The 24,218-nt window shown below is 38.8% G+C and overlaps 1 protein-coding gene across 2 annotated transcripts; it reads right to left on the reverse strand.

Annotated features, from left to right (window-relative positions):
• Nucleotides 1-292: 292 nt before the first annotated feature.
• On the reverse strand, nt 293-12,261 carry HTR3A (5-hydroxytryptamine receptor 3A). 2 transcript variants are annotated; one of them, XM_074304218.1, is made up of 9 exons: nt 12,157-12,261; nt 9,053-9,219; nt 8,258-8,302; nt 6,628-6,737; nt 5,099-5,268; nt 3,773-3,813; nt 2,887-3,097; nt 2,537-2,773; nt 293-1,319 (listed from the first exon to the last, which is right to left on the reverse strand). In XM_074304218.1, exons 1-9 carry the CDS (start codon nt 12,221-12,223, stop codon nt 1,021-1,023), a joined length of 1,347 nt encoding a protein of 448 aa, XP_074160319.1. In that variant the 5' UTR covers nt 12,224-12,261; the 3' UTR covers nt 293-1,020. The 2 variants fall into 2 exon arrangements, with proteins under 2 accessions (XP_074160319.1, XP_074160318.1); XM_074304217.1 differs by having other exon boundaries at nt 3,653-3,813.
• Between the last annotated feature and the right edge of the window lie 11,957 nt (nt 12,262-24,218).

The following is a 24,218-nucleotide window of genomic DNA, read 5'->3' on the forward strand; positions in this document are numbered from 1 at the left end:
CCATCCCAGAATCTTGCCAGGAAACTCTATTTAATACAATTTATAAAGTAGAACTCAGTACCTCTTCCTCCAGCAGTGAAAGTTCATGGATGTGTTACTTTACCAACTACCTTACTCCCTGTCACACAAAACTACTATATGGTCAACTTCCAATTCCCTGAGGCCAACGGAGAGACCTAGATGATTGAATACCACAGATAATCCTCAAACCTCATTTCCTCTACTAGCTCTAAAGCCACTCAGCTTTTCACTAGAGCAGCTGAAAAAGAGTCAAATGGACAGGTTTGCACTTTTATTTCCTTTTATTTCCCCTCTCCCATCTGATGAAGGTTTTTATGTTCAGTGAAGTGGCCACAAGGTGAGAAAGAAGAGAGAACAGGAGCCTGGATAATCCATATACTGTATCACATTAGTACTTAGATAATAGAGAATTGGTGGTATCTTGAGGCAGGTACTGGGTCTTATTTGATCTTTGTATTTCCAGTGCTTAATACAATGCCTTCCTCACAGAATAGAAAGAATGAAATATTAAGAGGAAGGGACCATCTAATCCAAATTCCTTGTTTTATAGATGTGGAAATTGAAACTCAGAGAAGTTAAAGGATTTACTCTTATACTGAAGGTCAAATCATGGCTCACATGTATATAGGAAATAATGTACAGTAGTTTCTCAGTAAAACATAGATAGCTTAGGTGTTCTACTGTTAGCCAATAATGGAATTAGTTATAATGACATTCTAATAGAATAATCTTGTGTTGAAGGAGGTCATAACCCAGAGATCCCCAAAAGTCAGAGCCTGCCCTAACTGATTTCAAGATAATAATTGCCATGGTCCATTTTCTTATTAGGTGATGAAAAAATTTATGTTACATTGTTGTCTAAGTCATACAAAGAAATCTCTTCCTGAATAACTGAGAAAGCTGGGAATGGCAATGTATATATGTTGAGCATATCCTGGAGTCTGGTAGACTCAGGAATAACCTTTCTTCTCTTCCCTCCCCCCACTTTCCATCCCAGGTCTATGCATACTGCCAGATGGACCACAGAGTTCCCAATGTAATGCTATAGGCCAGTACTGCCAGCAAGTAGATTCTAAATAGCAGCACATCCAGCACAGAGCCCACCCGTAGCCAGTCCCGGGCAATATCTCGGCACTCATCTTGTTTCTCCAGGAAGTGCCGGATGGTTGCCAATTCCTGAAGTAGTCCATGTACTACCAAGGAGTTCTCCTGGGATGGTGGGGAAGGGTTCCCCCCCTCTGGTGTAGTCTTTTTCAAGTCCTGAAGCCCTCCCAGCCTGCTGCAGTGGTTTATTGTTGCTGAGAAAGTAATAGATAATTGGGGTTAGAGGAAGAACAAGGCAAAAGGCATAAGTAATATACCAAATCCTTACATTTGCATGGGATTTTGAATTTTTCAAAATGCTTTCACATACATTTCACCTGATCCTCACAATAATCCTTTAAGTGGCCTGACAGTAATTATTAGTCCTATAAGGAAATTTAACCTCAAAAAGTTTAGATTTGCCCAAATTCACATGGCTAATTAGTGAGATAGTTATAATTAGGATCCAGATTTCCTAATTCCTTGTCCATGCTTACTCAACTTCACCACCTGGGACTGAAGAGTCAACAGAAAGGCGATTATCATCAGGGGAACAGAAAGACTAGGTGTGAAAGCAACAGGACTAATTTACAGTTATATGATGAGGGAGAATTCAAGCTGGACAAAATCTTGCTTCATTGACATAAATTTTCCACCCAGAAAAGGGTCAGAAATTAGAAAACCAGAGTTTCTGTTTCACTCTGGTGACTCACTGTATGATCTTGGACAAGGCATAGATAGACAGAAAGAGAGAGAGATACAGAGACAGAGACAGAGAGAGACAGAAAGAGACAGAGAGACAGAGAGAGACACACCGAGAGAAAGAGACAGAGAGAGCTGAGTTTCAGCTTCTTCATCATTTAAATGGGAACACAACTGCTCCCCTTATCTCTTGGAGTTGTTGGAACTCAAAGGAAGAAGATTGTTGAAGGGTAAGATAGTTTTGAAATAGATAACTTCTAATCATAATTGCAGATGGCCGCAACAGATCAGGATATGGCTTAGTTGTCAATGACCATCCCTAGTTCTGATGGATATTTGTGCAAATTCCTTTGGCCTAGTAGAATGGTCTGACAGAGTGGCCATACCCAACCTAATGAGACCTTGGGTCTTTTTGTGCCTAACCGCCTAACTCTATAACCTAAATATATGGGGTTCTCTAACAAGAGACAAAGTACCCAAACATATGCCTTCAGACTGCAGTCTGTCTCCTCATTAATCTGAGAGCATGGTGGGTCAAAAATACAATGCTGTAGCCTTGCTCTGGGTTCCTCAATATGTTAGGACCCTCCTGAGGCCATTTTATCCTGTTTGCTGACTGGATAGCACTGGCTCTTACTAAGACAAAAAAAAATGTGTCCTTTCTCATATAAATCAGAATAAGGATATGATGGGAGACAATTTGAGCTTTATACAATTTCTAATGCCTTACCTGAACATGTGTCATTCTCAGTGGGATGGGAGGGAATTGTAGGTCTTTGGAGGGTTGAGGGATTATGATATGACTGATCTTGGAGGCAAAGAAGAACTGCAGCTCGATCAAGCACCAGGTGCCGAAGCCAGGCAGGCACTGGAGACTGGAGTTCTTGCCTGTGCACCAACCGTACAATGAGGATGGTCTCAGTCAGACTGATCACCAGCAGGGCCATGCACACCACAAAATAGACACCTGGGCAATCCCCAGGAAGTTTGGGGGGGGGAAGAGAAGAAATACATGAGGTCATGGGCAGTCATCTCTGCTACACTGCCCTTTCCCACAAATAACAGGAAATGGGATCATACCAATGAGTGGGGTGCCAATAGCCGTTGCTGGAAGTGTATCAGATACGATAATGAGGAAGACAGAGTAGCCCAGGAGAAGAGTAATCTTAAAAGAGACTCTTTCACCACTGTCTGGGGGCAGGTAGAAACCTACGATGTCCATGACCATGAGGAAAATGCTAGGCAAGAGCAGGCTGACGGTGTAGAAAAGTGGCCGTCGACGGATGACCACCTGGGAGCAGAGAAAAGTGTTTAAGGGAATCTGAGCATAGAAGAGGGCCTGGATTCCCATTAGTCTAGTCTTGCACACTCAGAAATACAACCTATTCTTTATCCTCTAGAACTACCTAACAGATTTCACAGAAAGAAAAGTGGGTATATTACATAGTCTGTGAGCATAGGCCAGCTGCTATTCATAATTCTTCATTAGAATTCAAGAATGAGTATGGGAAAAAAGCAGAGAATCAACCAGAAAGGATTGTTAAATTGTTTTTGGAAGCCTATCCAATAATAAAAAAGTGCTTTGATCAAACTATTACTCAATCTGCCTTCTCATCTACTGGGACATTCCTGACTACTTCAAAAATTTTTAAAGCTGCTTAGAGAGTTTTATAGAGCTCTTGTGGAGTGGCCATACCTTTCCTGAAACCTAAACTAGCTTTTATCCCTTTGGTGTCTTCCTGAAGCATTGAAGTTGTGAAGAGGAGCCTCTTCCCTCCCCCCGACCAGGAGTCCCTTGGGGTATGTTGTGTCAGGGTTTTGCCCACCCAACCATAGACCTGCTCACATAGAACTTCATCTCTGCATAGCTTTCACTGCTTTCAACACTAAACTCTCGAAACTGAGTCAGCACATATAGAAGCTCCCACTCTCCCTGGTTCATGAAGACACTTTTATCAAGCTTCACCTTTTCTGGTAACCGCCACAGGGAAATGTTGATGTCCCGGACTATAGAGCAGAAATACAAAAGGGGTGGAGGTTGACTGGACAAAGAATAATGATGGTGGGGAGGTCTTTGTTCCACCTCCCCACCAACTTCTCAAGACATAATCTATAATACTTTCCATTACAACCAATAATATGCAACAGTTCAGCCACAATCTGAAATTGCTTAGGTTTAAGCTCTACTAATCAAAAGATTTTTATTAAGTGCTTACTACATGTCACTGTGTTTTCTTTATGCCCTTAAATACTGAACAAAGTCTTATTACCTGAATCCCTTATTTGGGGAGAAAGTAGACTTTAGCTAAATATAAACCTCCAAAGCTGAAGACTGTCTCTCTCTTATCTCTGTCTCCTAGATTCTTTGGCTTCCTTCGAATCTCAGTTAAAGTCCTGTTTTGGAAGAGTCCTTCCTTGTCCTCTTTAAAGCTAAAGCCTTGCTTTGATTGAATATCTCCAATTTATCCTGTTTCTGTCATTTGTTCAGTTGTTTCCACATTGCTTTTGAAGACTATTTTACATTTCTTCCTATCTCCAGATTTTAACACAGTGTTTAGAGCACAATAGGAGCTTAACAAATGTTAGCTGGCTAACTGACTTTGAGCAAAATATGCTATATATTCTTTTATTTATCCAAGAAAAATAATTTAAATGCAGTGGATACAGTGAGAAATAGATAATACCCAAAATTAAATTGATTATATTTAATAGATTGGAAATAATTTTCTTTTTTCAACATATTATTTTTCATTAAATATTTTCCAATAACATGTAAAATTAACTTTCACTTTATTAAATATTTAGTTCCAAATTATCTTTCTTCCTCCCATCCCTATGACTATATAAGAAGACAGTGCTATATATTCCTAATTCAAGGAACAAACTAACCTTATCGTCAGGTGTCAGACACCAATCAATGAGAGTTTATGTTAGAAATATTCCCCACCACCAGTTTCCTTTTTCAATACTTTTATGGAAAGGAAAATAACAAAGCCAATCTTCCTCATTTCTAGAAAGACTCCTAATATTAGAGTCTCACCAGGAAATGACCAGGCTATTGCTCTAGATAGCCTATTTTCCTCCCTTGGGAATAAAAAGCATACTTTTTTTACAAGACAGGATTAGAAATGTGAATGATGTTTAGTCTATTATGAATGGGAATGGGGAAGGGTAATATTATTCAGAGTATATAAAAGAGGACAAACAGATCTCTGTGTCTCTTCTCTGTGATTTCTGTTTGACCAGACCACTTTGGCCTTTGCATCCCCTCAATCTTACCCTCTGTACTCACTTGTGTGAAGCCAACTAGTGAAAGTCAGTGAGCAGTTTTGCACATCGAAGGGAAAGTTGTAAATGTCCAGGCTGCATGCGGTCACCACTTGGATGGGCTTGTAGTTTTGGACCTCACCCTGGTGCCGAACGTACACATATGGGATGTTGGGGGACTTTCCTACATCCACGCTGTCCAGAAGAGAAGAGTTAATATCTGAAGTGGAGAGAATACTTCAAAGACAGAATAGGAATATCTATTCTGATGATTTTCTGAAAGTATGGGAAAGAAAAGGATCTAGAAAGTCGAGGGCTAGTCAGAGAAACCTTGGCTAGCCTGTTTTCCTAATTCTAGCCTACACTCTTGGTGTTCTTTCTGTTGTTTCCAGGGCAATTAAAGGCATCCTTAAATATTCTGTCCTTATTTGTTACAAGCCAGCCTGGGCAGGCAGAATGCCTCATTGCCCAAAGTGACCTTCCAGTCCTTGAAGTACTTTTTAGATGAGGCTGTCCTTTTAGGCGAATCCTCAGCTATTCATTCCCAGTGACTCCCTAAAGCTTCCATTTCCCTCTCCTGTATGAAATGGGGAAAAAAATAACTTTATTAGAGAGTTACAGAAATCAGGGATCAAAAAATTAAAAAGAGCTTAGAAAGCCCCACCTTTATCACCAGGAAATGATCAGTATTGCCCTCTATTGCCCATTTCCCCCCCCCCCCCTTGGGAATAAAAAGGAAGAATGAGAAGCTTGGGTTTCTTGAATGTCCAGGGAGAAAAACCGGAAAAAATATTCAGGGATATTGCAGCTTCATTCACTGAGGAATGGGGAAAGAAGCAGGATAATATGGAATAATTGCCTTCCTTTCTTTTTTTCCTGGAAGAAAGTCTTCCAATGAAAAGCAAAACAAAAATACAACAAAATATTTTGTTTTCTGCATTTTCTATCTTCTTCAGAGTTGTTTTTTTCCCCAAGAAGTCTAGGTGGCCTTTCCCAAAACATTAAGATTACCATGTTGAGAATTCAAAATGGAGCTTGTCAGATGGCTGGCTGTATTTGTCTTACCTGAAGTACTGGAATATTTTGAAAGGCACAGGAATGACCCAACACTTGGTACAATATTTCGGTCCTCACCTTTACCTTACAGGTACCTGAAATTCTACTTTTAGAGAATCCCTTCTTTGGGTTAAAATTTCCCAAACTCCCATTCTCTTGAAATATAATACTTTTAGAAAAGGAAACATTTCACTGTTACACATAAAGGAAAATAGTTTACTTTTCTCTCTGCCAAGAAAATCCCTAGGCTTAGACTAAATTGGGTATAAGTATCTGGAGTAGGTGGGTTGGGATGGGAAGAATGAGTTGAAAGATGGAATAATTGCTACAAAAAGGATGGATAGGACTATGGAAGACTAATACTAATTATATAACAAATTGGTCAAAGTCTGGGATGGAATGTCAAATTGTCATCAGATCTAAAATCAAAGTTAGTAGAAATTAATATCCTGTTCTGTACCCAATCTCTATACACAAGCCCTTAGAGGTAAGACTCACAATTCATTTATAAGGATGTCTGGGACCCATATATAGTCAGTGGGGATGGACAGCTGGGTGATGTTGTCAAAATCTTCAGGATTCCATTTGAGAAACTCGTCAATCCAGTACTGATGGAAGAGGGAAAAAGTTGGTGAGAGACAATCACTGTTAGCCCCTGCTATTCCAATAAAGATCTGCTTACTACACTGTTAGGGGATGCTACTGCCCTTGCTACCTTCCCATTGATCTGGCAGAATGATTAGCAACAAGGAGGTGGAGTATTCCTCCTTAGAAATATCTACACATCCTTAACGTGGCAGAAAAAATGCTGGTTTTCACATGAATTATTAAAAAAATAAATGAACCACTGCCAGTATTCCTTACCCTACCTTTAACTTCATCCATAACACAGCCTTAACTGGCAGTATTCTAATGTTTCTAGCAAATAACTCGGTCTGTCATCTAGGATAGATAAATATCTCTATGGACATAAATGTGAGTCATTGGTGGTGGCTATAAACATAGCCTTGGTTTCCCAGAGAGAGAGAAGCTCAAGACTAAAAACTTTATAGTCATACTCTTCTTGGGGGACATTTCTCCTGCGCCAAATCACAGTCTTCCTTATAGTTCATGTCTTTTCTATATTTTTTTACACTTAGAGGGCTCCTGGAGGGAAAAAATGACTAAGGCAATTAATACCTTATCCATGTGTATATGTGTGTGTATGTATGTGTATGTGTGTGCATATATATGTGCATGTGTGTGCTTCTTTCTAAAGCCCAGAAGATTCCTATGTCAAAATTGAGTACAGGGGCAGAGAGGAAGGGGAAAATGAGTTGAAAGAAGTCACTTCTAAAACTCTGAAAGACACATTCAAAAAACTTGTTCAGTGATGAGAATCAAGTATGTAACTACACATTCCAACCCATATATAAACAATAAACTTGAGAAGTAGGAAATTTTAGCTATTAAGTACAACAGAAAATTGGTAATATCAGAGTGGAGAATCTCAGTCAAATTAGATGGTCTCTAATGCCTCTCCTAACTAAAATCTTGTAAATCACTGGATTTAGAATGGTAATGAAACTTAGAGAACTTCTGATCCAATCTTCACATTTATCAGATGAGAAGAGTCAGACTCTGAAAAGATTTCACATGCCCAGGGACATACAACTCTTAAGGAGCAGATCTCCTTTGCACTGAATCATGTTGCTTCTGCACAATACTCAGGAGTGACTGGGAATGAGTCTTCTTGGCCATTTTGGTTGCCATTTTGTCCTTAGTTAAACAAAAATGATATCTCTGGCTAAAAAGTATGACTTTCCAGAATCCACAAAGAAACTGATAAATGTCAACAAATTCCATCAATATAGACTCAGATTCAATGATATTCATATACCCAATTTAGTCAACGTGTTATGTGTAGAGAGTGATTTGAACTAAAAAAAAGAGCCAGGGATTGAGGAATTTGTGGATGAAATTATCTTGTTCCAATGAACATCTGGTTTAAAGCACCCCTCTCCCTGTATTTCTTTCTTCCTAAACAGCTAAGACTTTTGAGGAAGTTTGAGGAAAGGAACATCACTGAGAAACAGAGTCCCCCTTCTCAGGCAAAGAGGGAGGTTGAGTGAGGGGCTGGTTTGCTCACCTGCCTGTACCAGATGTAAGTAGTCAACACTTGGTTCTTTTCATCCTGTGGGATAAAGGGAAGACATGAAACAGGCAAAGATTAACAGAGTGCCCTCTACCTCAGATAGGACTGAAATACCACCAGTCTATAGGTGTTTCCTCCATGTACAAACCCAGAAAAAGAGCTATTTTCTACTAGAGAGATCCAAGCTTAGAGTGTCCAACTGCTAGGAAAGGTGGAAGGTTACAGGTCTCAGGGGAGTGTACACCTTGCCCCCTGTCAACTACATTCTGTCTGGGGACAGCTCAGAAGAGGTCTGTCCTTCACTAGAGTGACTAGAGAGAGGTGATTTCTGTGTGTCTTTTAGGAGTAGGGCAGAACTTAAGGAAGCTGTTCTCCTGCCTCTCCCCTGCCAAAACACCGTCCCTACACACATGCAGACACATGCACACATTGTGTGCACTCACATAGATGCACATCATCTGTCTTTGCACACTACTATAGCTTTGCTATCTGTCATTGTACAACACTGAACCTCAACTCCATCTTACCGTAACTTTCATTGTGTAGCATTATAACTTATTCATTTACACTGACCCTCTACTGGCCAACACTGTACCCCTTCCTTTGAAAACCATCCATTGACTCAGAGGTATGAACATTGACTCAGAGACTCAATTTTGTTTTCTACTCCCCACCATCTCCTGGCCCTGGTGCTTCTGACATATCTTCATGCTTCTCTTCTCATCATATAAGGGTGAACCCCTAAACTCAGGATTATGCTTAGGGGAGTGGGTAGAGTTAGATAATTACCACATTGAGGATGGCATAGATCATGACATCAATGGACACAGTGGTTGGCTTCCTCCAGTCTCGAACAGGTCGGACACTCTTCTTGTAGTGCGTCAGGAGGTAGTCAGACAGTTGCAGCAGAGCTGGCTTGGTATTATTGGGTGCTTTGGTGCCTTGCTTCTTCCTGGCTAGAAAGATGTTCAGGACACAGTAACACGATACACTTCTACCCTTTCCCCCATAAGTGCTTTAACATGGTACATACCCACTGCCAGTCCTATTTACTACAGCTTTAATAAATTTCCAACCCTCCTCTTATAAAATCCTATTCACTAGAACTATTCCTTTGAATTAAAGTATCCTATCTCTAGAAGGCTCTGGGTAAAGTGCAAATAAATTGAATGAGAGGGATAAATCATTAATCTGTTATCAGAGCAGTAAGAGAAAGATAATAGAAGTCAGATAAATTTTGAAAGAGGATGAATCAGGGAATAAAAAGTTTTACATCACAGGATCTTGGTCAAGATGGGTAAATTGGAAATAGCTCTACATAGGTGACTTTGGAGACTTAAGGGACAGCATGAATGCAATAGTAAGGACTGACAGGGAATGTTGCAGTGGGAGAAAAAAACCAATAAAACAATAAAAAAACAAAAGTTTTACCAGGGGGTTATTGAAAGAATTTGGCACTATGTACTTCCTACTGTCCAGTCCCTACTCATGGCTTCGATCTCATATCTATCTCCTTTAGTAACTGCTTGTAGAGTATGTTACTGCAGCCTCAGTTTGTCTTGGTTTTAAAGTTTCCTAAGACCAAGAACATGGATTGTTCTAAAGGACCAAAAGAGCTGATTGTAAATCTAAATTCTTATGTCTTAGTATGATTTACACAGAATTCCCTGTGCCACCCAATTTTTTCTCAATGCCTCAATTTCTCTTCTGGGCAATAGGGAGGGGCCTTCTTATGGGATTTTAACAAGGATGAATGAAAGATTTTTTTATGTGCTTCTACATCTAACAACTGTTACCAGTGTCCAGACTCCAAGGGAACGTTATAGAGAAGGCAGGACTTTCTAAACCTTCAACAGGTTCTCTTATATGCAAAACTCCCTAAACATTAAATCCAATAGCTTATAATAGTGGATAGTGATTTAACTACCATATGAAATAATTCTCCAGGTAACTAATAATATGAGAAATGCAGCTTCAAGTCTCACCTCAGTGATTTTTCTCCACCCCTACCCCCCACCATGCCCACAGAAATCTCTTATGGATTTTTCATTTGCAGCATAAATAAGTGTGGTGTCTAGCTTATCAAAACAATTCTCAGGCTTTTACCTCACACCTAGCAAAGCTGGAAAAGATGACAAAGAGTGGGAATATTGCATGTTGGAGGTGTTGTTATAGAGTCAAGTACACTAATGAACTATTGCTGCACAAGTGAATTTGTCCAATCATTCTGGAAATTAATCTGGAATTATTCAGTAAAAAAGTGACTTATGCTAATAGCCTTTGCTCCTACTGTTAGGCATAAACCTTAAGGAAGTCAGTGGTTTAAAAGTAAGGGTCTCTGAAGTATTTATAGTGGCACTCTTTATAATAGCAAAGAATTAGAAATAAAGTATATGATCATCGATCGAGGAATTCGCTAAATAACTTATGATAATGTAATCAATATAATGGAATATTACCACACTGTAGGAAATGATGAATACAGAATAGTATGGGATAATATATAAACTGTGGCAAAACAAAATAAACAGAATCAGGAAGATAATAACTACCATAATGTACATAGAAATAATGAAAGAGTGGAAACTGGATGCTAGGAAATTGTAATGATCAAATGTGGCTCCAAGGTAGAGCTGAGAAGGAGTCCCTCCTTTTCTTTGGAGAGGTAGAGGACCATGGATGTGGAATACTACGTACATACAATGTCATATTTGGCTGATGTGTTTTGCTTAAGTCTTTCTTTCTTTTCTAAATTTCTTGTTATAAGGAATGGCTCTCCAGGAGGGGAAGATTATTGGGAACTATAATTGACATAAAAATGGGATATAAATAATTCCTTAAAATTTTAAAAGAAATAATACCTTATGGAGTACCCAATGTGGAGGGACACAGGGGCATACCTCTGTGATATATCAAGTTTTACCAAACTGAAATTTCCCCCTTACTATTATTAGTTAGTGTAGTGCTTTACAAAGCAACTTATGAAGTCTGGTGATAGTAGGGTGAGGAAAAATGGGACCCCCAGAGTTCATTCTTTTCCTTCATCTGCCTCTGTTGGATTTTCAGTTTGACTCAGAATGAAGTAGAAAGGGAAAGAGAATTGAAACTAAGGCCTCCATCTTCTTAAATAAAAATTAGGCAGAGTCCACCAATCTTACTAGGCAAATGTCAGAAAGAGAGAACTGCTTTCTCATCAAATAATGATAAAATTATAACTAATTTACATAAACGCTTTCCAGTTTACAAGGCAAAACGAATAATCAGATTAATAACCACAATTATCACTTACCACATGTTTCTCATCCCTACCCCCACCCTAGTGTTTCTGCAAAGGACTAACAGAGGGGAAGAAAATAATATGTATAACTTTTTGACATCTGTCAGGTACTCAGCTGGCACATAACTAGTCGAATCCTAAGACTGAGTTGAAGGAAAACGTAGGATGGGGAATATATTAGGAGAACAATAATTGTAAATAGGAAAGACAAGGACATTGGTCTAATTTAAAACGCCCCTCCCCAGCTTCAACTTTCCAAACTTTTTAGTGTAGAGAATGGAAAGCCCCCGGAGAGATTATGTGTGTTAGCCAGTAAGACTCTCTCCCTCCAAATGAAATTGTCACTCTAGCCAACACAACCCGCCTCTTTTTCCTGGACAGCGACTAGGGCATCTACCTGCCATCCTTCTTTTCCGCTTCGGTATTATAGACTCTTCACCCCACCCCATCTTTACAATGCACTAGTCTTTTAGCCTAGAGGACTTATCCCAGTCCCTGTTCCCGCTACAGCCTCCAAAGTAAGAGAGCAGCGGAGTGAGTGCCGGGAGCATCGCGCAGTTTCCCTCCTAGAGCCGACTCCGCGCCAGCCCACAGAACTTTCCCACAGTCCCCTTACCTTCGCTTGGCCCCAGGACAATCAGGAGCAGCAGGGCGAGGAGCACCTGCCGGAGGGACAATGGCATGGCTGCGGTTCTGCTGGGCCGTCTTTTCTCTTTGTGTCCCTTCAGAGCGAGCCCTCTCCCCCCAGCCCGCCCCTAGACCGTGCCCCAAGCCCGCCCCTTGGCTGTCCTCGGTGGGTGCCCACTTCCCACCCGGCTACCCACCAGACCCCACCGCCCTGTACTCTCCTTCTCTCCTCTCTTCTCAGGAACTCTAGGGCAGGTTCTGCAAGTTGCAGCAACCCTGCGCTTCCCAGCCATCAGGGTTGAGAAGCCACTCGGTTAATCGTGCATCAGGTTTCAGGGCTGGAAAGGGAGGGAAAGAGAAAGGGAGGGGACGAGAGGGGAAGGAACGGAAAGGAAGAGGGGAGGGGAGCCCACCCTGGCTGATGTCATGCAACGGAAGCTTCAGAACTCAGTCCCCAGACAGCTGGCCTGTGGGCTCAGCCTCTGCCTCTCTTTCCCCGGAGTAGAGTGGGGCGGGAGGAGGTGGGGGAGGCGGATTAAAAGCGGGGCTAGAAGTAGGGAAGGTAGGAAGGGGAGGAAGCTGCAGTTATCTTCAGGGAAGAGGCCCGTTCTAGGGACCCTTGGCTCCAAGTTGATGCCTTTTCCATTATATTTCTCTGCGTGTAATCTGTAAGTAAAGGGTGGCACGGTCCCCCAGGAAATCCTTGGACCAAGGGATGGGGAGATGTAATCCTGGACTCTGCTTTGGTCTACTATCTTCCTGCTAATTCCCTTGGGTCTTCCAGATGCTGAAAGGGACAGTGGAAAGAGAAAAGCTCCGCTCCTGTTTTTATATCGCCTTAATTAGGGAAAAGAAAACCTTCCTTTCTTCTAAGTTAAAAACAAAAACAAGCAAATGAAAAATGAAAAACCAACTATGACTGTTAATTACAGAAACAAAATGGTTATTTGTTTTCATTTCATATGTAGCTCTTCCCAATAAGTGTATCCCTGAAGAACTAGATATAAATAATAATAATAATAAGTAGCATATATATAGCATTTTAAAGTTTGCACAACATTTCCCATATATTTTCTCATTTACTCTTGTGTAAATTCCTTGAGAGTTGGGAATTAAAAATTCAAACAATATGTTCAATGCACTGAATGACTCTACATGCTTCTACCTCACTCTCATTTGCCATATGTATAAATTTAATTACACTATAATACATGAGTGCAAGGTTCTCCTATATTACCCATAGACAATGTCTATAGAATTCAATTCTATTCTGCAAACATGAATTAAAATATCTAAAATATGCAGAGCCACAATAGACCTTTAGAACAGGATAGCATAGAGGAAATGATCTGGTCTAAACAGGATCTAAGTTCTTTAAAAAAAAAAAAACATATTTCCATATTTGTCATATTGTGCAAGAAAACCAGATCAAATGGGAAAAAAAATAGGAGAAAGAAAAAAACCCAACCAAACAAAAACAGAAAGATGAAAATAATATGTTTCAATCCACATTGAATCTTCATAGTTCTCCTTCTGGATGCAGATAGTATTTTCCATATCAAGTCTATGGGAACTGTCTTGAATCACCCCATTGTTCAGAAGAGCCAAGTCAATCACAGTCACTCCTCACATATATCTTGTTACTGTGTACAATGTCCCCTTGCTTCTGCTCACTTCATTCAGTATCAGTTCATGTAAATTTTTTCAGGATTTTCTGGATAACAATAACATTGCATTACATTCATATACCATTCCTCAACTAAAGGACATCCATTCAATTTCAAGTTCTTTGCCACTACAAAAAAAGGCTATTATGAACATTTTTGCACATATAGATCCTTTTTTCCTCTTTTATGATCTCTTTGGGACATAGAGTCAGTAGTGACTAGATTAAAGAGTATTCATAGTTGTGTAGCCTTTGGGACATAGTTCCAAATTGCTCTTTAGAATGGTTGGATCATTTCACAACTTCACCAACAATGCATTAGTGTCTCAGTTTTCCCATAGTTCCTGCAACATTTATCATTATCTTTTCCTGTCATGTTAGCCAATCCAAGAGGCATGTAGTACCTCAGAGTTGTCTTAATTTGCATTTCTCTTATCAATGGTGATTTAGAATATTTTTTACATGACTGGAAATGGCTTTAATTTCTTCATCTGAAAACTGTTCATATCCTTTGACCATTTTTCAATTGGCTAATAACTTGTATTCTTATGAATTTGAGTTGGTTCTCTATGCATTTTAGAAATTAGGCCTTTATCTAAAACTCTGGTTGTAAAATTTTCCCTCAGTTTTTTGCTTCTCTTCTAATCTTGGCTACATTGGTTTTGTTCATGTGAACACTTTTTAAATTTAATGTAATCCTGAACTGATGCTAATCAGAACCAGGAGATCATTATACACTTCATCAACAATAATATATGAGGATCAATTCTAATGGAAGTCACTATCCTCAGCAATGAGAGGATCCAATTCAATTCCAATTGATCAGTGATGAACAGAACCGGCTACACCCAGCAAAAGAACACTGGGAAATGAGTGTGGACTACTCGCATTTTTGTTTTTCTTCCCAAATTATTTTTACCTTTCTAAATCCTATTTTTTGTGCAACAAGAAAACTGTATAAATACATACACATTTATTATATTTAAGATATACTTTAACATGTTTAATATGTATGAGACTGCCTGACATTTAGGGGAGGGGAGGCAGGAAGGAAGGGAAAAGTTGGAACAGAAGTGATTGCAAGGGTCAGTGTCGAAAAATTACCCATGCATATGTTCTATCAATAAAAAGCTATAATAATAAAGCAAATTTAATGCAATCATAATTATCCATTTTGCATTTCATAATGTTCTCTAGTTCTTCCTTTGCCATAAATTCAAGGTCTGAGTTCTTGCATCAAATTAAATTGAAATTCACCTCATCTCCATTTCTGTACACTTTCCATTTGATTGTGTCCTTTGAAATGTTTCAAAAACTATGTATAGCTTTGTGTGTATATATACAAACACATATATGTATCATATATAGACATATCTGTATATGAAATTTATATACATACTTTTGCAATCTACATATAACATAAACTTTTAATGTTGGACTTTGCCAGGAATTGGCCTTTAACCATTAAGATACACATGCTTACCCACATAAAACTTGCTGATGCTAGATTCCATGGATAGATGGCCTCTCAGGTCTGATCTTCAGTGACTATTGCTACTTCTTAATTATATGCAAATCACTTCCCCTGTCTGGACAATAGAGTTCCTTCAACTTTAACATCTTCACCTCTACTAAGCAGCCCTTTTCCACAAATCTTCAGGATCATATTCATTTAGGTTATATATTATGCTCTCTTTCTAATCTCCATTTCACACAATGAAGAAGTTATATATTTTATACAATCTCATACAATGAAGAAATTCCACAGGGCCCAGAAGCTAGTTAAAAAACAAACAAACAAAAAACAAAACAAACAAACAAACAAAAAACAAAACAAACAAACAAACAAAAAACTAGATGCATCTGACCCTGGAGACCTTAGCAGGAGAAGGGGAAAGGGTAGAGGAAACATAGGAGAAAAACTATGGGGGGAAATGAGAGGAAGAGAAGACAACTGGGCAAGAGACACAGCAGGCAAGCTGTGGCTGAGATTGGAAGTTTTCACACCCCTAGGGTCCAAGGTCCTTCCCTTTTTTGTGATGCTGAGAATTCTAGAATCCCATGGCATTTCCCAATTGGGTTAGGAGGAGGTAAGTAGATTGCTGCCTTGCTGCCCGTACATTAGAGAATTAGGCTGTTTGGGTAACTAGATTAGAAGGAGCCAGGCAGGGTTCCTATTCCCTGTTCCCAGATTCATTGCTTGTGTGACTCTCAGATGGTATAGCAATCAAGTTTTCCCCAAAGAAATTTCTTATTAATGGGATTGATGGCACAACAGATAGGGAGAAATTGGAGCCCTGGGCGGTTGTGTGGTGTAAATTGCCTCAGATGAAACCATGGAGTCACTTTCACCCCTTTTAAACAAGATAAGAATTAGTGAGGGGGGCCCCTGATGAACTCCCCTTGGCTGATGGGGAAAGGGGGAAGGAAGAGTCCTGGCTAATTTGATTCCTAGCTTCTGCCAGCAGACGCTGAGTCTCCTCCTGGGGAGCAGAGGCAGACACTTAGATGGCTGAGATTGAGTTTAGATAATGAAAAGTGGAGAGACAATAGCACCTCTGGCCTAGCCTGGGGACCTGGCTCCAGAGCTCTCCTGTCACTGTATCATCAGACTCCGAGGCCCCTTGGGTAGGACTGAGAAAATTTGTATGTAGCTTTTAAACTTTCCAAACTGTTTTCATACCTGTGATCTCATTTTAGTGTCCCTGTTTTACTGAAGAGGAAATTGTTGGAGAGTTTCAGTACTTTGGACACAACCAAGGATTCTCTTGATTCTTGAATCCTTGCCCTAGGTACCTCTTATTTACTCTATCCTATCCCCGCTCCCTACTCCCCAGATGCCAAGATCTGGCATAAATATATTTCTATAGTTTGAGGAAGGGTCATAGACTTGAATATTCCAAGGTTGAGGACCCAGCTCAAACACCATCTGAAAACCAGTCGATCTTCCAGATACTAGTGTCCTCCCTTTCAAACTCCATGACATTTAATCACCTTGGATTTATATTTTTTCTTTATATGTATTTGTGCATTTTTGGTCTTTCCAATTAGAATGCAAGATCTTTATAAGCAGGGTTTGTTTCATTGGCACTTAAATGCTCAATAGATGTGTTGAACATATTTTTGAACTTGGTCAATGTGAGAATTTGTCTTGCTTGACTATATGTTTGTTATGTGTTTCATTTTTCTTTTAAATATTTTTTTCTAATAAGAGAGGTGATTGGAGAAGAAAATAAAATTTTATTAATTAATAAAATAAATGTTTGATGATTGGTTGATTGACAGAATTAATTTCATTTTTCTTCTCTTCTCCCAGCAGGCTTGATGACTTTCCAATATGCTGTAATGGCAAGAGAAATCTTTGGTCTCTTTTGAATAAGATGTTCTGGCTTCCTAGGTGTGTCCTATCCTAATAGGATGAAGCTTTCCTTCATTTGATTCCTATCATATTTCATTCTCTAATCCCAGGTTTCTATTTCTCACTCCTGGGATGAAAGCACTCTCTCTAGAAAACTTATTGGCAGCCTCATTTTGCTTGTGAGCAGCCATTAACCTAGCTGGTCAGCCTAGAACAGGGATTGAGGATGGGAAACTTTGAGCATTTTGACAAGGCAGCCAAAAAAGCTGACACCATCTTGGTGGCCAGAGGGAGAGAGATAATGGGCTTGCTGTAACCCGAGTCTGGTCTGACTACATGTGAAATAATGGTGTTTAGTTCTTGCTACCATATTTTAGAAAGGACATTCACAACCTAATCAGCCAAAAGAAGGCAGCCAAAATGTAGAAAGGACTTGAAATCATGTTGTACAAAGATCATGTGACCTTGGATAAGTCACATTTTACTTTCTTCATCTATAAAATGAGGGAGTTGGACTAAATGACTTCTAATGTTCCTCCTATGATCCTATGATCAATGGAAAAAATTATGGCTATTAATCCTGGAGAAGAAAAGGCAAGAGTGGGTATCTGACTTCAAGTGTTTGAAGAACCATCACGTGGAAGAAAGATTAAATCTGTTTTGCTTGATCTAAGAGAAGAGAACAAGAATCAGTGGAGTAGGAGATACATAAAAACAAATTCCAGTTTAATAAAAGTAATTCTAGTGCCTAATGCTGCCCCTCTTCCATCTCTCAAAGTCAACATAGGCTCTTCAGACAGCACTAGATTTAAAGCATACTGTGGGTCCCTGTTTAGTAAAATGATGCAGTGAGAAAAATGTAGCAAACCATTTCCTCCATAAATCTGAATCAATCTTTCCTATAAAAATACAGGCCAGAGAGAAGTATGGACATACATAGGGAACATATGCACTGAAGAGACACATATAAAGAACATGTGTGGCCAGGGTACATGTGTAGAGAAGGAGAAATTATGTTGCCAGGGCACCAATGTGAAGGCACAAATCATTCTTCTAATGCTGCAGAACCACTGTCTCTTCATGATATCATCACAGTTCTCCTTTGAGGATTCTTCATCACTGGTCTCTTGATCACTGTTGGCTGCTGCTCTACTAGACACTACCTGGCTAGATATAGCTTAATCAGACATATAGCAACCATTGCCTCCAGTTTATGACTTGAGTGAAATCTTTGATTATTTCTCAAACAAAGAGTGTCACCATTCTCCTTCAACTTCAGCCCCGTAGAAAGCCAACCCTTACAAGAGGCAGACACTTTCATCTGGGATCAGCAAAAAGTCTTCTGTTCTAGTTCTCTTATCTTGTTGCCTTCAAATCCATGACAAGAAGCCTCTCATCTCTGCAGCTGAAGATCTTCATCCCAGACAACAAACTCTTTGAAATAAAAAGAGTCCTCTTTTGGCCTCTATTCTTTCCCCTTTAAAATGAAGGAGTTGAATTAGATGATCTCTTAGGCCCCTTCCTGCTCTAGATTGTTCTATAAACCTAAGAAGAGTCCATTATATTCATTGTCTATACTTCCTTACTTCTCTTTCAGCATTCAGTTCCTAGCCACCTGGCTTCTGGCCTCTTCAGTCTATTGAAATTGCTTTTGGGATACCAAGGATGTCTCAATTGCTAATTTCCAAGGTCTTTTTCTTAGTCTTCATCCTTCTCAATGTCTCAGTAGCATTTGACACTGTTGTTTATCATCTTTTCCTGGACATTATTTTTCCCCTGGGTTTTCATGACATTGCTTTTTCCTGATTCTCAGGTTTGACTTCTCTTAAGTCTTCTTTGCTGTATCATCACCTATTTTCTACCTTTTTATCAATTAATAATCAATCAATCAACATATCAACTATGTGTCAAGTTTTTTGCTAAGTTCTGGGCATAGAAGAACAAAGAATTGTTATGCCACAGTTCTCTTTTATTGTCCTGACTCAGTCTCTCTAATTATTCTGACCCAGTCCTGATTCAGTTTCTCTACTTCAGCTCAAAGCTCAGTCCAGCAAAATCTCCCCTCCCTTTTTATAAGAATATTTAATAAGGATAAAAGATCTTATGTTTTAGAATGCCAGAATGTCTCTCCCCATCCCAACCTATCAGAATATCAGATAGCGTCTTATCAAGATGCTTCTCCCCATGTCCGGGTGCCTCCCCCTATTATATCATCCTATCTCTGGAGGCTTACCCCACCCTGTCAGAATCCCATTCCTCCTCTCTTGTTTGGTTCAGAACTCTGCTAAATAAAGAAATTTGGGAATTGGTTAAAATTTGCTTGTGATTTTAAACTTTTAAAAACTGGCACTTGGGTAGTTTAAATTCAGGCATGGCTTGGATTGAGCTATCCTAGATAAGGCCTCTGGAGAACAAAAGAAGTTTATACTAATTGCTTTGAACTCTGGCTGGAGAAAACATCTAGGATTTTAGGATGATTTTAAATTTGTGGGAAATAATTTTACTGTTGCCTATGAAGGCTAGATTTAGTTATCTTTAAATGTAAGCTCTTAAGAACTTGTTGGAGTGAAGTTCTATTCACTTGCCTGAAAGGGGTCACTGGTCTTAGTTAAAGACAGGTCAGACCTTTCTAAAGGCTTCAATACTGGCCAAAGTTGGAGCTTAGGAAAAGTCCATTGGGAAGGGCAAATCCTCTCATCCAGCCACACCCCACTAAAGGTTGTGTGGGGTAGAGATCTTTTGTCTTCAAAAGTGAAGATTAAATTCACCCCCACTACTCTCTGCTACTCCAGCTACAGACTGCATAGTTAGCCTGGGAGGAAGTTTAGCTCACCTTCCCTCCCCCCTGCCTCTTGGGAGGTAGAGTGGGGGAAAGGTGGGCCACATGGAATTTCCCCCCACACTAAGTGTGTTCCAGATTTCAAGAGATAAACCCACTTTTAAGGTAATTGATCTATAATTTGGTAGGGCTATTTCTAGACTCTTTCAGAATCTTTTCTGTAAAATTGGGTATTCTGCATAAGTTTAATTGATTGTATCCTGAGGTTATGTCCATCATTTAAAGGGCTTCTTAAAGTTATAGTTTTTCCTTGTCCTTTTGAAAATGTTTCCACTAGAAAGGCAAATTAAGACATCTCTGAGATAACACTACACACACCTGTCAGATTGGTTAGAATGACAAGGAAAGATAATGTGCAATGTTGGAGGGAATGTGGGAAAATAGGGACACTGATACATTGTTGGTGGAATTGTGAATATATCCGGACATTCTGGAGAGTGATTTGGAACTATGCTCAAAAAGTTATCAAACAGTGCATACCCTTTGATCCAGCAGTATTACTATTGGGCTTATATCCCAAAGAGATCTTAAAGAAGGGAAAGGGACCTACCTGTATGTGCAAGAATGCTTGTAGCAGCCCCTTTTGTAGTGGCCAGAAACTGGAAACTGAGTGGATGCTCAGCAATTAGAGAATGGCTGAATAAATTGTAGTATATGAATATTATGGAATATTATTGTTCTGTAAGAAATGACCAACAAGATGATTTCAGAAAGGCCTGGAGAGACTTACATGAACTTGATGCTGAGTAAAATGAGCAGGATCAGGAGATCATTATATACTGCAACAATAGTATATGATGATCAGTTCTGATGGATGTGGCCCTCTTCAACAATAAGATGAACCAAATCAGTTCCAATAGAGCAGTAATGAATTGAACCAGTTACACTCAGCGAAAGAGCTCTGGGAGATGATTATGAACCACTACATAGAATTCCCAATCCCTCTATTTTTGTCTGCCTGCATTTTGGATTTCCCTCACAGGTTAATTGTGCACTATTTCAAAGTCCGATTCTTTTTGTACAGCAAAATAAGCAAAATAACTGTATGGATATATATATATATACACACACACACACACACACACACACACACACACACATATATATATATATATATATATATATATATATATATATATATATATATATATATAGAGAGAGAGAGAGAGAGAGAGAGAGAGAGAGAGAGAGAGAGTATTTAACTTATACTTTAACATATTTAACATGTATTGGTCAACCCACCATCTGGGGGAGGGGGGGAGGGGAAGGAGGGGAAAAGTTGGAAAAAAAGGTTTTGCAAATGTCAATGCTGAAAAATTACCCATGCATATATCTTGTAAATAAAAGGCTATAATAAAAAAAGAAAAGAAAAGAAAAGAAAATGTTTCTGTTAAATATGAAAGATAACTTGTGAACTTACTTAAACCAATTTATTACTGTTATCAATATGAAGTTATGGCATTTCTAAAAGTTTAATATTTTTAAGAACCTCTTGGATTCTTTTATGTGACATTAGAATGTTCTGTATAGGATATTCATTTGAAAAGCCTCTGAAAATAATATTTTTTGTCCTTTTGAAAATGTTTCTGTTATGGACAATGTGTAATTTGGAATATTTGTTTTTGTATTGGGAATTTTTTAAAGCAAACTGATTTGTATGTATAATGTTCACTTATGGGAACATCTACTTAGATATGAAAGAAGTAAACTTACTGAGACGAATTCTTACTGTATGTCATACCCTGTTCTTTCCAACTTGGTTATATGTAATCATTATATCCTGAATACTTAGCAAATGAGTATTTACCCTGTTCATCTATCAGTTACTGAATATTTGTGTCTGTGGATATTCAGGTTTTTAAAGGTTTCTAAATAATGAGAGAGCAAAAGCCTAACTGCTGTTTTATCTATTGGTAAGCTGCTGGCCAATTCATACTGGCCTCTTCACATTTTGTATCTGTTCTAACCTTTATTTGTTAAATTTGTGTTTTTTGTTCTAGATTTTGGTCAAATTACAGGTATTGACTTGCTTCTGGGATCTAGATCAGCTTTGAGTGTCAGCACACCAGGCTACACCACTTGTATCTTCTGCATGGACTGAGAGTCTCCTGCCAGTGCCCAGCCTGAAGCAGTTTTGAATGAAGCTTTGTCCCTTACCCCTGATGGATTGATATAGGGAATTTAGGAACTCTGATTGGGTCATCTATTATTGTGTGTTTAAAATTCCAGATGGATTTGTTAAAACTGTTTAACTATTGCTGCATGTTTCAGGGATTTTTAGGAATCTTACTGTACTAGTCCATAATAAATAGGAATTTTGATTCGCTCTTGGGATTTATATGTGGAATGGCCATTTGATAATTTCTTTTCCGTATAAAAAAAGAGAGAAAGGAAACTGGTTGAAACTGGTCAGGAAATTGGGAAAAATTGATGTATTTTTCTTAGGCACTTCTGCCCTGCCTCCTATTTCATTAGTTAAGATTGAATTGGAAATTATTCAAACAGTCCTTTTCGTTTTTACTCCTTACGTAAAATTTACTGGACTATGATTTGCTAGTTATGTTTTAACTTTGAAATCCCTTATTCTGCTGGAATTACCCTAGCAGACTCAGTTTTTAGAATTATTCTTTAGAAACAACCAGAAATCAGACAAAATCTTGTTTCTACCTATATTTCCAGACTTATTTGACAGTATTCTGTCAAAGTCAGGGCTAACTCACTCGGAAGGGCTCAGAATAAGTCCTAGTCAGGATAAGCAAAAGTCTTTGCCCCAAGTTGTGGGCTCCAAAATGTTATGTCCTGTTGATCTCTCAATTATAATCCTTCTCTGAGAGGAAGTTTCTTTTCTGTATAATCTTTTCCTCTGTGAGCAGGTTTCTTGGGAGGCTTCTGGAGCCTTCCCCTCCAAAAGTGTGGGATTGCTGGACTTGTGAATCTATGGGATGTCTTCTCTTTGACTCAATCCAGACTGACTTCCTTCCCAACTGTCCTCTTCTTTTATCCTCCCAGAGAATGGGCTTGTTGGTATTCCAAAGGAATAAACTCCTTTAAAGGTGTAAACTCCTTTCAGAAGACTAAATGCGTAAACTCCTTTTAAAGATGTGAACTAAAGGTGTGAACTCTGAGCTAGAGAATTGTTTAGACAACCTGAGTTAGCACCTTGTAATCCTAACAGTATTCCCCCTACATTTAAGCCAGACTTGTTTACTCGATGTTTTCTACATAAAATATGCTATATCTTACTTCTGTTACTTTGCATAGGTGATCCTGCATACCTGGAATACACTTGCTCTTCCCTTACATCTTTTGAAGTGTCTTGCTTTATTCAAGTACCATCTCCTATATGCAGTGTCCTTCTTGATTTTCATAGTTCTAATGCTTTGATCAAATAATGATTTGATTTTATATACTATATATATATAAACTAATTTTTATACATATATATATGTATGTGTGTGTATAATATAAATACACACATATTTGCTACATTGACTCTCTAGCCATCTACCTATCTCATCTATTTCCATCTCTTTCTCACCTGTCCATCTCTATTTCTTTATTCATCTATTTTAACATCTCATCTATCTATCTGTCTATATCTATCCCTCTATCCATCCATCTATCCATCTATCTATATATCTATCTACCTATTGTTTTCTCTCAGTAAGATTTTTTTTTAATGGCAAGAACTGTTTCACTGTTGTTTTTGTATTCCAGGTGCCTAGAATAGTACATAGTACATAATAGTAGATACCTAATAGGTGCTTAAAAATTTGTAGTATATGGAGTGCTGGATCTGGAGTCAGGAAGACTCATCTAGCCATAGGGCCCTGAACAAGTCACTTAATCCAATTTGCCTCAATTTCCTCATCTGTAAAATGAGCTGGAGAAGGAAACAGCAAACCACCTCAATATCTTTGTCAAGAAAACCCCAAATAGGGTCACAAAGAGACTGAAATGACAATAACAAAAAGCTGAAAACATTCTTTCCCTCCTTAAATTTTCCCAAAGCATTTTGTTTGGATCTTTCCTTTGCTTATGTTGTTGCCTCATACCTTATATGTGAATATATTATCTCCCCTTTTATAAACTGTAATTTCCTTGAGGTCAAGACCTATGCTGTTATTCATTTTTGTATTCCTAGAGTCTAGCTGTGTACATAGTAGGTACACAATAATACTTGTTGGA

This window comes from Sminthopsis crassicaudata, chromosome 3 (assembly GCF_048593235.1).
Source record: "Sminthopsis crassicaudata isolate SCR6 chromosome 3, ASM4859323v1, whole genome shotgun sequence".
NCBI lineage: Eukaryota > Metazoa > Chordata > Mammalia > Dasyuromorphia > Dasyuridae > Sminthopsis > Sminthopsis crassicaudata.